This window comes from Citrus clementina, unplaced genomic scaffold (genome assembly GCF_000493195.1).
Source record: "Citrus clementina cultivar Clemenules unplaced genomic scaffold, Citrus_clementina_v1.0 scaffold_8, whole genome shotgun sequence".
Taxonomy (NCBI): domain Eukaryota; kingdom Viridiplantae; phylum Streptophyta; class Magnoliopsida; order Sapindales; family Rutaceae; genus Citrus; species Citrus x clementina.
The window spans coordinates 7,977,631-7,989,191 of record NW_006262022.1 but is presented as its reverse complement, the minus strand read 5'-3'; the positions used below and the strand labels follow the sequence as shown (position 1 = coordinate 7,989,191).

Below are 11,561 nucleotides of genomic sequence, written 5' to 3'. Positions count from 1 at the left end.
GGCAATTGCTTGACAACGAGAGAGTGTAGTGATGAAGAGATGGATATGGATCGTAGTACGCGATCAAGAGCTTGCATAATTAAGAGGTAGATGGAGAAAAATGTGAGTTTTAAAAGTAAACACGTTGTTCAAAGAAAATCCATGCCCGCCGTTTATTTTACTCTGTTATCTCTTACTGCTTTGTTGTTCAACTCGAGCTCAAGTTCGTTTAAATCAAGCTACGAAGGAGAGTTTTCATCATCATAATTTGATTTCGTGTATGGCTCAAGATTAATGTTGGCCAATGGGCCATGCTGGCGTAAGCTGTGCTATTGTAATTACTGTGAGTTCGAAAAGTAAAGTACATGCGTTTAGTAAATTTTATTACGAAAATTTTGTTTTATTATATAAGGATCAAAATATACATAAGTTTAAATTGTCTTTTATTTTTAGAGTATGTTTAATAAATTGTTTAGACATACATTTTTTTCTTAAATATGTAAAATTACATTATAAAAACTCAATTAAAAAAATATATAAAGAACTTCATAATATGTTACATAAAATATGATAAAAATTCATACTTAATCCAAATAAAATAAAAAGTAATATACATTACATTCACATTAATTTTTTTTGCAATAAAATTCCTCAAATATGGCAGTAATATGATATGTAATGATTTATATATTAGGATTTTATATATACTGTTTTGGACTATCTCTAATCGTAACGTGTTTTTAAGGTCCAAGTGCCTAAAATTCTAAGCCTGGTACGGCCCACGTGTGTGTTGTGCCGTGCCGTGTGCCCTATTGAAAAGTTCTCGTGTCGTGCCGTGCCTCGTGCCCCCCAGCCCATTGGCCATCTCTACTCAAGATCAAGATCCAGTTCATATAATTCGATGCAAAAGCCTAATCCTATTGGCACGAGTATCTCATCATCATCAGCAAAATGTAAATTTTTGTAATTACATTACTATCCTCAACCATCAAATTGTACTATGACGATTACGTGCCAGTTTGGGATTGTAGAGGCTAATGAAATAAGTTGCTCGTGCTGTGCAGATGAAATAAGTTGCTGATTAAAAAAGTAACTTATTGTCTGGTAAATTATGCTATTGCAGTTGCTGTGAGTTCGAAAAGTAAAGTACATGCGTTTGGTAAATTTGATTACGAAAATATTGTCTTATTATATAATGACAAAAATAGACATAAGTTTAAATTGTCTTTTATTTTAGAGTATGTTTAATAAATTGTTTAGACATACATTTTTTTCTTAAACATGTAAAATTACATTAAAAGCTCAATTAAAAAAATATATAAAGAACTTCATAATATTTTACATAAAATATGATAAAAATTCATACTTAATCCAAATAAAATAAAAAGTAATATGTGTTACATTCACATTAACTTTTTTTGCGATAAAATTCCTCAATTATGACAGTAATATGATATATAATGATTTATATATTGGGATTTATGAATAAGTAAGATATAATGAGAATTGTCTTTTTATTAAAATACTAAGGTTATAATGAGAATTTTAAAGGGTATGGTAACTTATTAAATAAACTGTTTATGAAAAATAATCTTCTACTTATTTTTAAAATATGATGACAGAATAGAGAAAATTATAAAATAAGTTACTTTTACAAGATTTAACAAATACTATTTTTATCGAAAATCATGAAATAAGCAACTTATTAAATTTCAACCTTCATATCAAACCGAGCCCATATACATTCAGGGGTTGATATGTTAATATATAAATAGAGTTTCTCTGATTGTAGTAAGACCAAACTACAGGGGAGGTATCTAAACATTACCCATATTAAAAATTTTCTTTTCGAGCGGCGAAGAAGCTAACCAGGCGAGGCCGACATAACGAAAATAAAAGATGAAAAGCAAGCTACATCAATACGGATTTAGATTCAGTACGTTGTGAGTGTAAAAACGTAGTGAGGTGCAATTTCGAATCCCAACTGAAGGCTGAAGGAATCTCACAACAGAGCTATTCTCTTTTAGGGTTTGCGCTCTGGTTTCCAATTTGTGCGAAAATCGTAACTCTCTAGAGCTCTTGTTATAAGAAGAAGATGATGGAAGACGATTATGATTACGAAGAACAACATCAACAGGAGGAAGAGGATGAAGAGGAGGAGATCACGCAAGAGGATGCGTGGGCGGTTATTTCTGCTTATTTCGAAGAAAAGGGTTTGGTGAGGCAGCAGCTCGACTCTTTTGACGAATTTATCCAGAACACCATGCAAGAAATTGTTGATGAATCCGCGGATATCGAGATTCGGCCCGAATCCCAACATAATCCCGGCCAACAATCTGATTTTGCCGAGGTAACAAAAGCTTTTTTTTTTGGATTAAAACAAACAGAAATTATAGCATTTTGATTGAATTGGAATTGATTTGATATGCAGACCATCTACAAGATCAGTTTTGGGCAGATATATCTGAGCAAACCTATGATGACAGAATCAGATGGAGAAACTGCGACATTATTCCCAAAGGCTGCAAGATTGAGGAACTTAACCTACTCAGCTCCTTTATACGTGGATGTTACGAAGAGGGTTATAAAGAAAGGCCACGATGGTGAAGAAGTCACCGAAACCCAAGATTTCACTAAAGTTTTCATTGGAAAGGTGTGTGTAATTTATGTATTTATTTATTTTTAATGAAGGTATGGTTTTAGGCTTATCTATGCAAACTCACCAGTTAATGCATTTTTAGGTACCCATAATGCTTCGGTCAAGTTACTGCACACTGTATCAAAACTCTGAGAAGGATTTAACGGAGCTTGGGGAGTGCCCGTATGATCAAGGTGGATATTTTATCATCAATGGGAGTGAAAAAGTTCTGATTGCTCAGGAGAAGATGAGCACCAATCATGTCTATGTCTTCAAGAAGCGGCAACCTAACAAGTATGCCTACGTGGCAGAAGTTCGTTCTATGGCAGAGTCCCAGAACAGGCCACCGAGCACAATGTTTGTACGGATGCTTTCTCGGACTAGTGCCAAAGGGGTAATGATAAACTATTTAGCGTTTGAAGATGCTTTTTATTTTATTATTTTTTTTTTTTTTTGAACCTGTGATCTTGATTCTGTTTTCCTGCTATCGAAGCGGTTATTAGTAATATCTACCAATCATTTGTTGTATCTATGACTTGACTTTGTTTCCATTCAATTTAATTTGTTGTAGGGCTCTTCAGGGCAGTACATTCGTGCAACCCTTCCATACATTCGTACTGAAATTCCTATCATCATTGTTTTTCGGGCTTTAGGGTTTGTGGCTGACAAAGATATATTAGAGCACATTTGTTATGACTTCCAAGACACGCAAATGATGGAATTGCTTCGGCCTTCCCTTGAGGAAGCGTTTGTCATTCAAAATCAACAGGTATCCCTTTATTGCTGCCATGCATAATTTCTTTGAGAATGATTTGCCTTCTGTCGCATATTTTTTGAAATGCTAATTCCTGTGAGAGAAGTTGTATGCTTACTTTCTTGTGATATGGATAAACTTCTGATGTAAGATGTGCCTTTTTCATTCTATTGCATTTTTTCTTCTTTTTTGTTAGTGAATGGACCTTTTCTTGTTTAGACATGAGAATGTTATTTCATGAGAGCATACAATTTAATTATAGCAATAACAACTGAGCATGCTGCACAAGTTGAACTTTCTCTTGGTTGTCAGAAAAAATAGTTTATTATCCATATAACAGCCAGAAACACTTGTTCTTTTCCAATAGTATCTCTGAAGTCTCTTTTTATTTGCTTGTGAATTTTTTTTAAAGGCATGAATTAATATTTGAAATTAGTCGTTTCACTTGGTCTATAAGAATTCTCCTACTATCTTGAGAAGACATCTGCATCGTGTCTTTTAGTTTTCTAGTTTGATTTGGGATAATTCTTTTCTTTCATTCCAAAAGCATTGAATGTTGGGCGGAATAATTGCTATCCCACTGCAATTTCATATCATATGGAAGCAAGTGTGTGAAAAAGAGAAGAAGAATAAGAAGCGGTCTTTTTGGAATATAATAGGGTTTGCATAGTGGTAATTGATCTTTTAATTTTAATGATAAGAGTGTCAGAAGAAAAAGGGTTTGAAGAGTGAATTTTATTTCAAATAGGCCCATCCACACGTGTGTGAAGATAATCTATACTTTACTTGCTAATTAATTTACTTGTTATCTAACTTTTTTTTGTCTTTTTTGACATCAATTGGCTTGCTCTGTAAACTCTTTTATTGTTCTTCTCCACAAATGTGTTGAAGCTTGTATCAAAACTGTCTTGCTTTGTCTTCTTGCAATTTTCTTTTTCATTTTAATAGTTGCCTAAGATCATGATTTCAGCTGTTGGACCCCTTTGAAATGTAATGGTCCTCTCGTCTACTGCAGGTGGCACTCGACTACATTGGAAAAAGAGGAGCAACTGTTGGTGTAACTAGGGATAAAAGGATCAAGTTAGTGCTAGCTCAACATTTTTATTTTGGTTTCAAATCCTTGTGTGAACTTCTATCATGTTTATGGTGATTCTTCTTTCAGATATGCCAAAGAGATCCTTCAAAAGGAAATGCTTCCTCATGTTGGTACAGGAGACTTCTGTGAAACAAAGAAGGCTTACTATTTTGGGTAATTTTGATGCTTCTATATGCTTTAGCATTGGCATCGCTTCTGAGTAGTTTTTGTGGGTAAATATTTTATTGTTCCTGTCTCCAGATATATCATTCATCGGCTTCTTCTATGTGCACTTGGCCGGAGGGCTGAAGACGATAGGGATCATTACGGCAACAAGAGGCTGGACCTTGCTGGTCCTTTGCTTGGAGGCTTGTTTAGGATGGTTTGTTTGTTTATACATACATATATATATATATAGATATGGATACGCGTTAATATTAGTATGAAGTAATTTTTTCAGTTTTCTTAGTCTTTGATGATGATTGTATGAATGCAGCTCTTTAGAAAGTTGACCAGGGATGTAAGAGCTTACGTGCAAAAGGTTATTTCCCATAGACCTTGGTTTTTGTTTATGTCTCTCTCTCCCCTTTTCTTTTAATGGTTTTACTTACATTGCTTCATCATTTTATAGTGTGTTGATAATGGGAAGGATGTCAACTTGCAATTTGCAATCAAGGCAAAAACCATTACCAGTGGTCTCAAGTACTCACTTGCTACTGGAAACTGGGGTCAAGCAAATGCAGCTGGTACAAGAGCTGGAGTTTCACAGGTTTGCGACAATATTAGTTTTTCCATGTGAATACTAGAAGAGTTTCTCTGTTCCCTGACTGAAACATTTTTTTGTCCGTTAGAATAATTATATTACATTTATTCTTCTACAGGTGTTAAATCGTCTAACTTACGCCTCTACTTTGTCGCATTTGCGAAGATTAAATTCTCCCATAGGCCGTGAAGGTGAAATTACTTGTGCTTGAATCTGCTGGCATGATTTTTATTTCAGTTTGGAGAAGGAATTTTTCCTCATTGGCATCATCTTGTTTTATTTTATTTTAATTTTGTACCACTTATTATTTGTTTGCCTATTTGTCTAATGGAGTTTGTGTATACCAGGGAAATTGGCCAAACCTAGGCAATTACATAATTCACAGTGGGGAATGATGTGCCCAGCTGAAACACCTGAAGGGCAAGTGAGTAGTTTGCAAATTAAGTGAACTTCTGCTTGTATGTTGTTTCCATAACTCATTTGTTTTACAAAATGGTGCTTATGCATGTATTTTTCATGTTACATCAGGCTTGTGGTCTGGTAAAGAATCTGGCATTGATGGTGTACATAACAGTTGGATCAGCAGCATATCCGATTTTGGAATTTTTAGAAGAATGGGGAACAGAGAATTTTGAGGTGCATTCTTATTTGTTCTGTGGAACTGGAACCTGCTTTGATATTGGCCTTTCCATTTTCCTTCATTTCAGCTTTCTCTTGATTGTAGGAAATTTCTCCAGCAGTTATTCCTCAAGCTACAAAAATTTTTGTCAATGGTTGTTGGGTTGGTATTCACCGTGATCCTGAAATGTTGGTTAAAACTTTGAGAAGATTGAGGAGACGGGTTAGTATGCCTTTGTTAAATCTTTTAGGCAAACTTTTCCAGGAAGAGAAAACATTAGTCAAACTGCTTGCTCCACATGTTTTACTTATTTTTCTGTTAATCTTTTCAAGCACTTTGTTTTGTGCGATTGTATGTACACTCAAAACTTTGAGTTTGAATGGGTTGATGCATTGTTCTCGTTCTAATTTTTGTCTCATTAATCATTGCAGTATCATTATTCTGGATGTTCTCCTAATTTCTGTTCATCTCTCTCTTCCCTTGGGTTTTTTCTTTGGGGGATTGCTGGAAGAGAAAATGGTTGAGAAATGGTGTTTAGTTGTAAGATATTTGAAGTCATATGCTTGAACATATCTGTGCTGTTTATTGCTGAGAACAATATGAAGTTCTCTCTCTCTTCTATTTGGGTTTTTGGGTAGGGGGATGAGGGGAAGGGAAAATGGTTGAGAGCCGGTGTTTAGGTGTGACATTATTGAAGTCATATGTTTAAACTTATCTCTCCAGGTTGACGTTGAGAGCAATATGAAGCTAAAATAAAAATTGATAATGGATAACTTTCTGTTGAGAAGATCTATTTAGTTTGGCACAGAGAGACTACCATAGGGATGCTAACTGGAATGGAAAGTAAATACACTAAGTTTTGACGTTCTACATTTGTTATTGACCACTTCAATTCTTTGTTTGGTGGAACATGTAGAACATATGTTGTAGAACCGTTGATAAATTAATAGCCGAGAGATCATGAAAAATTTATTAATTTAGCAAATATTAATATATCAATAAATTAATAATTATTCATTTTCTGAAAGATAATACGGTTTATTAATTTCTAAAGATAATATCATGTTCATAATAGGAATTTTTATGAAGTATAGAGGAAGTATAATGAAAGAATTTAGTGATTCCATCAAGCTGTGTAGTATGATTATTGATTATATCTTGATTGAGTGAATTAGTCACTTGATAAGCCTTTGGTTGGATTGCATGGTTGGATCGCAATTACATGGTAACTTAACATACAAGAATTTTTGGAGTTGGAGGCACTACGTTAAGCTGATTTCTCTCTTATTTCTCTTAATATGGCATATAAAGTACAACAATGGCCCATCGTTTGGAAGGTGTAAAGTAAGCAATGATGACAGTTAAGCAACAATGACTAATAAAATGTGTAAAGCATTATGTCAGTACAACAATGAAAATCATAGACATATCTTATGTATTTAGTCTTAAATTAGTTAATTATTAATTTATTTATTAATTGGATCCTAAACAAAAATAATCAAATTCTTAATTTTCCACGTTGGCCCTAAGTTGGGACTCAAAAAAAACTATTATTTAATAGAGGCTATCAATGTCTTGAGTATTAATAAAATGAGGTTCTACTGTGCATGTTGACTAGACTATGGCTTGATACGTTGAAATCTTGGTTGCTTTGTTTGTTAAAAAACTATTGTCTCCAGACATATAGGACTGAGTTTATTCTGCTACAACAATGTTTTTCTATAATTGTATGGATCTATGAAAGCCATAGCATTGCTTTCTGATTGATTCACAGTCCTTCAATCTTTATTAGATATCACACGTTGGCTCACAGAACAGTGAAATGACTCTTTTCTTAGGTTGATGTCAATACTGAAGTTGGGGTGGTTAGAGATATTCGTTTGAAAGAATTACGGATATATACCGATTACGGTCGATGTAGTCGGCCACTGTTTATTGTAGAGAAACAAAGGCTTCTTATAAAGAAGAGAGACATCATTGCTCTGCAGCAGAGGGTGAGCCAATTAGATGTTTCTTTGCTTTTAGTCTTACAAATTACTTGTCCCTTTCAGTAATTAACATGAGTGGTATTTGGTCTTTCAGGAATCCCCTGAAGATGGTGGTTGGCATGACCTTGTGGCGAAGGGATTTATAGAATATATTGACACTGAAGAAGAAGAGACCACAATGATTTCCATGACAATTAATGTGAGTAAATTAAAATTTTTCGTCAAAGGATGTCTTCATACTATGTATTAGTATAATTATCAATTAGATCGCTTGAATGATATGATGCAATGAATGACGTTAAACTGCCACATATTTGTTTTAGGATCTTGTACAAGCAAGGCTTCATCCAGAAGAAGCTTATGCTGACACTTACACGCATTGTGAGATCCATCCATCCTTGATTTTAGGTGTATGTGCTTCAATTATACCGTTTCCTGACCATAATCAGGTAAGTTTTATATCTTTTTGGCATTTGTCTACAAAAATGTGTTTGAATTAAATTCCATCTCACTTTGTCATTCTTTATGCATTTAGTCCCCACGTAACACGTATCAATCAGCTATGGGTAAGCAAGCCATGGGGATCTATGTCACCAACTACCAATTTCGTATGGTATGCATTTGATTCCTCTTTAATCAATTGCAAGTTTCTGTTCTAAGCATGTAATGTTTTATGAATTAATGTGATTACTAATTCTTTTACATGCTCAGGATACTTTGGCGTATGTTCTCTATTATCCTCAGAAGCCACTTGTTACTACACGAGCAATGGAACACCTCCACTTCAGGCAGCTTCCGGCTGGCATTGTGAGTATAAAATTTGCAATTTTTTTTTTCAATTCCCCTTCTGGTAACAATTTGTTCTGAACTTTGTTCTTCTGTCACTCTACATTAGAATGCTATTGTCGCAATCGCTTGCTATTCTGGCTACAACCAAGAAGATTCTGTTATTATGAACCAATCGTCAATTGACCGTGGGTTCTTTCGATCTCTTTTCTTCCGTTCATATAGGTAACTGTATTTGCTTTGTCCTTTCTTCCTTTGTTCCTGCCTTAAAATTTTATATATTTAACCTTGTTTTTATTTTTTTGTTGGAGATTGATTAAATGTTGACTAATATTTCACAGAGATGAGGAGAAAAAGATGGGGACCCTTGTTAAAGAAGATTTTGGACGTCCAGATAGATCTAATACTATGGTGAATACTGAATTCAAGATATTGTTGGTTACTGGCTGCTTGTGAATGTTAGATATTAATCATATTTCTTTTTTACAGGGCATGCGGCATGGCTCTTATGATAAATTGGATGATGATGGTCTTGCGCCTCCTGTTAGTATATATATCACGCCCATTCTTTAAAAATAATTAAAATCGTTATTTTCTTGAATTAATTTTTTTCTTTTAAAATTAGGGCACAAGGGTTTCTGGTGAGGATGTGATCATTGGGAAGACCACTCCTATTTCTCAGGATGAAGCTCAAGGACAAGCGTCACGCTACACCAGACGGGATCATAGCATAAGCTTACGTCACAGTGAAACAGGGATGGTGGATCAAGTGAGTAGTGTTTATGTTCCCACTTCGCATCCATTATTTTCTTTATAACTGAAGTTTGCCTAATCATGTGCTTATTTTTGTAGGTTTTACTGACAACCAATGCTGATGGATTGAGGTTTGTGAAAGTGAGAGTTAGATCTGTCCGTATACCCCAGATTGGAGACAAGTTTAGTAGTAGGCATGGTCAGAAGGGAACTGTGGGCATGACTTACACTCAGGAAGACATGCCGTGGACGGTGGAAGGCATCACCCCTGATATCATTGTGAATCCACACGCTATTCCATCTCGCATGACTATAGGTCAGCTTATTGAGTGCATCATGGGGAAGGTTGCAGCTCACATGGGAAAGGAAGGTGATGCTACACCTTTTACTGATGTCACAGTAAGTAATAAACTTTCAAGTTTTAGATTTTGCAATATTTAAAAAAAAAAAATTCCAAACATTAAAACAGATCAGTACACATGAACTTGATAGTTGATTTGTGTTGTAAGTTGTAAAAGCTTCACTTTCAAATCTTATTTGATATTTTAGGTGGATAATATCAGCAAAGCTCTACACAAATGTGGGTATCAAATGCGTGGGTTTGAGACGATGTACAATGGTCACACTGGCAGACGACTCACTGCTATGATATTCCTTGGCCCCACATATTACCAAAGACTGAAGCACATGGTTGATGATAAAATCCATTCTCGTGGTAGGGGTCCTGTACAGATTCTTACAAGGCAGCCTGCTGAGGGACGATCTCGGGATGGTGGCCTTCGATTTGGAGAAATGGAGAGAGATTGTATGATTGCTCATGGTGCTTCCCACTTTCTCAAGGAGAGGTTGTTTGATCAGAGTGATGCATACCGTGTTCACGTATGTGAGCATTGTGGGTTAATAGCTATTGCAAATCTGAAGAAGAATTCATTTGAATGCAGAGGTTGTAAAAACAAAACTGATATTGTACAGGTGAGTTTTTCTATACGACCTCACTTTCTGCATTAGGCACTTCCAGATGCAAGGTTATTTTGTTTTCGTATTTTGGTGAGTGATTAATTTCTCGATGGCTCATGATTGTGTTTTACAGGTTCACATCCCCTATGCATGTAAGTTACTGTTTCAAGAGCTAATGGCCATGGCCATAGCACCAAGAATGCTCACAAAAGAGGACACTAAGCAATCCAAAGATCATAAGAAGAAAGGAGCTTAGAGCCCGTTTGGGACTAAAAGTACTTATGTTGGATGTTCGGCAACCAACTTCAAAAGGACTCATCAAAATTTAGGAGCACCAGAGGTGCTTTTTGAGGTAGCACATAGATGAATGCTTTTCTACTGCAGTTCCTGGAGTAATCTCCCAAAATTATTTAATTATTTTTTTTTCTAAAATTCTGAAAATTAACTGGACTGGTTAGAGTAGCCACAAATAGCTGTACAGGGGTTCAAATTAGTTTCTGATAGAGGCCACAAGTTATGGCAGATGCTGTTAGCTCATCCAAAGGAATTGAATGCTGAAAATGACTTGGAATATGGGCAAAAAATGGATAGACAATACTGTTACACGTTCCTTTTTCTTGTATGATGGATCGTAGCTTTTCGGGAGTAAATTGTGTCTTTTCCAGAGTGATATTACAGTATATCACGCTGATAACCTTATCAGACTGCCCATGTCCGAGTCACTTTGAAAGGCCAGCGAACGTCAAGGGTGGTATATGTTCGGCTTATGCGCTGGGGGACACATTCAATCAATTTATCTCAATGTTGAACAAGATAAGCCACCAATCAACCCAGCAACTTGGTTACTTGTAATTCATATTTGACTTGCTTGCAGTTGCAGTGTCCATAGTCAGTTTTGACTCTGAATTTCTTTGATGTGTAAATCCTGGAAGAAAACAAAACAGAAGGTTAATGACTGTGATCTCATTATCTCAACCGTTCTAACAATTCCCTTGTGATCTGAAAACCTCCTGAAATTCATCACAATTCGATTACATTTTAAAATCGATTAAATCAGCCGATGGCACAACTTGGAACATTTGGGCATAGATCAAAATTCTTTTGAGTGAGGATATTCTCACTGTGTTTTTCTTTTTTTCTAGCATTTTTATTTTAACAAAATAAGGATGTCCTTATTAGTGGAAGTGTCTTTTTTTCTTTTTTTGTCCATACGAATACGTTATTATACCTTTCAATGTAATAGAGTTAA

The 11,561-nt window shown here is 35.2% G+C and overlaps 1 protein-coding gene across 1 annotated transcript; it reads left to right on the top strand.

Annotated features, from left to right (window-relative positions):
- Nucleotides 1–1,864: 1,864 nt before the first annotated feature.
- LOC18033722 (DNA-directed RNA polymerase II subunit RPB2) lies at nt 1,865–11,287 on the top strand. The gene is made up of 25 exons (XM_006423531.2): nt 1,865–2,329; nt 2,411–2,632; nt 2,721–3,011; nt 3,189–3,386; nt 4,387–4,451; nt 4,534–4,620; nt 4,708–4,828; nt 4,943–4,987; nt 5,078–5,215; nt 5,328–5,400; nt 5,557–5,633; nt 5,738–5,845; nt 5,934–6,050; nt 7,667–7,822; nt 7,911–8,015; nt 8,140–8,265; nt 8,352–8,429; nt 8,528–8,623; nt 8,712–8,827; nt 8,944–9,013; nt 9,092–9,145; nt 9,228–9,371; nt 9,455–9,754; nt 9,905–10,327; nt 10,446–11,287. Exons 1-25 carry the CDS (start codon nt 2,075–2,077, stop codon nt 10,566–10,568), a joined length of 3,588 nt encoding a protein of 1,195 aa, XP_006423594.1. The 5' UTR covers nt 1,865–2,074; the 3' UTR covers nt 10,569–11,287.
- The last annotated feature ends 274 nt before the right edge of the window (nt 11,288–11,561 follow it).

Coding starts and splice junctions, on each gene's coding strand:
- LOC18033722 (XM_006423531.2), top strand. CDS start 2,075: ATGATGGAAGACGATTATGATTACGAAGAACAACATCAACAGGAGGAA. Junction 3,012..3,188: donor CTCGGACTAGTGCCAAAGGG/GTAATGATAAAC, acceptor AATTTGTTGTAG/GGCTCTTCAGGGCAGTACAT. Junction 8,266..8,351: donor CGTTTCCTGACCATAATCAG/GTAAGTTTTATA, acceptor TTATGCATTTAG/TCCCCACGTAACACGTATCA.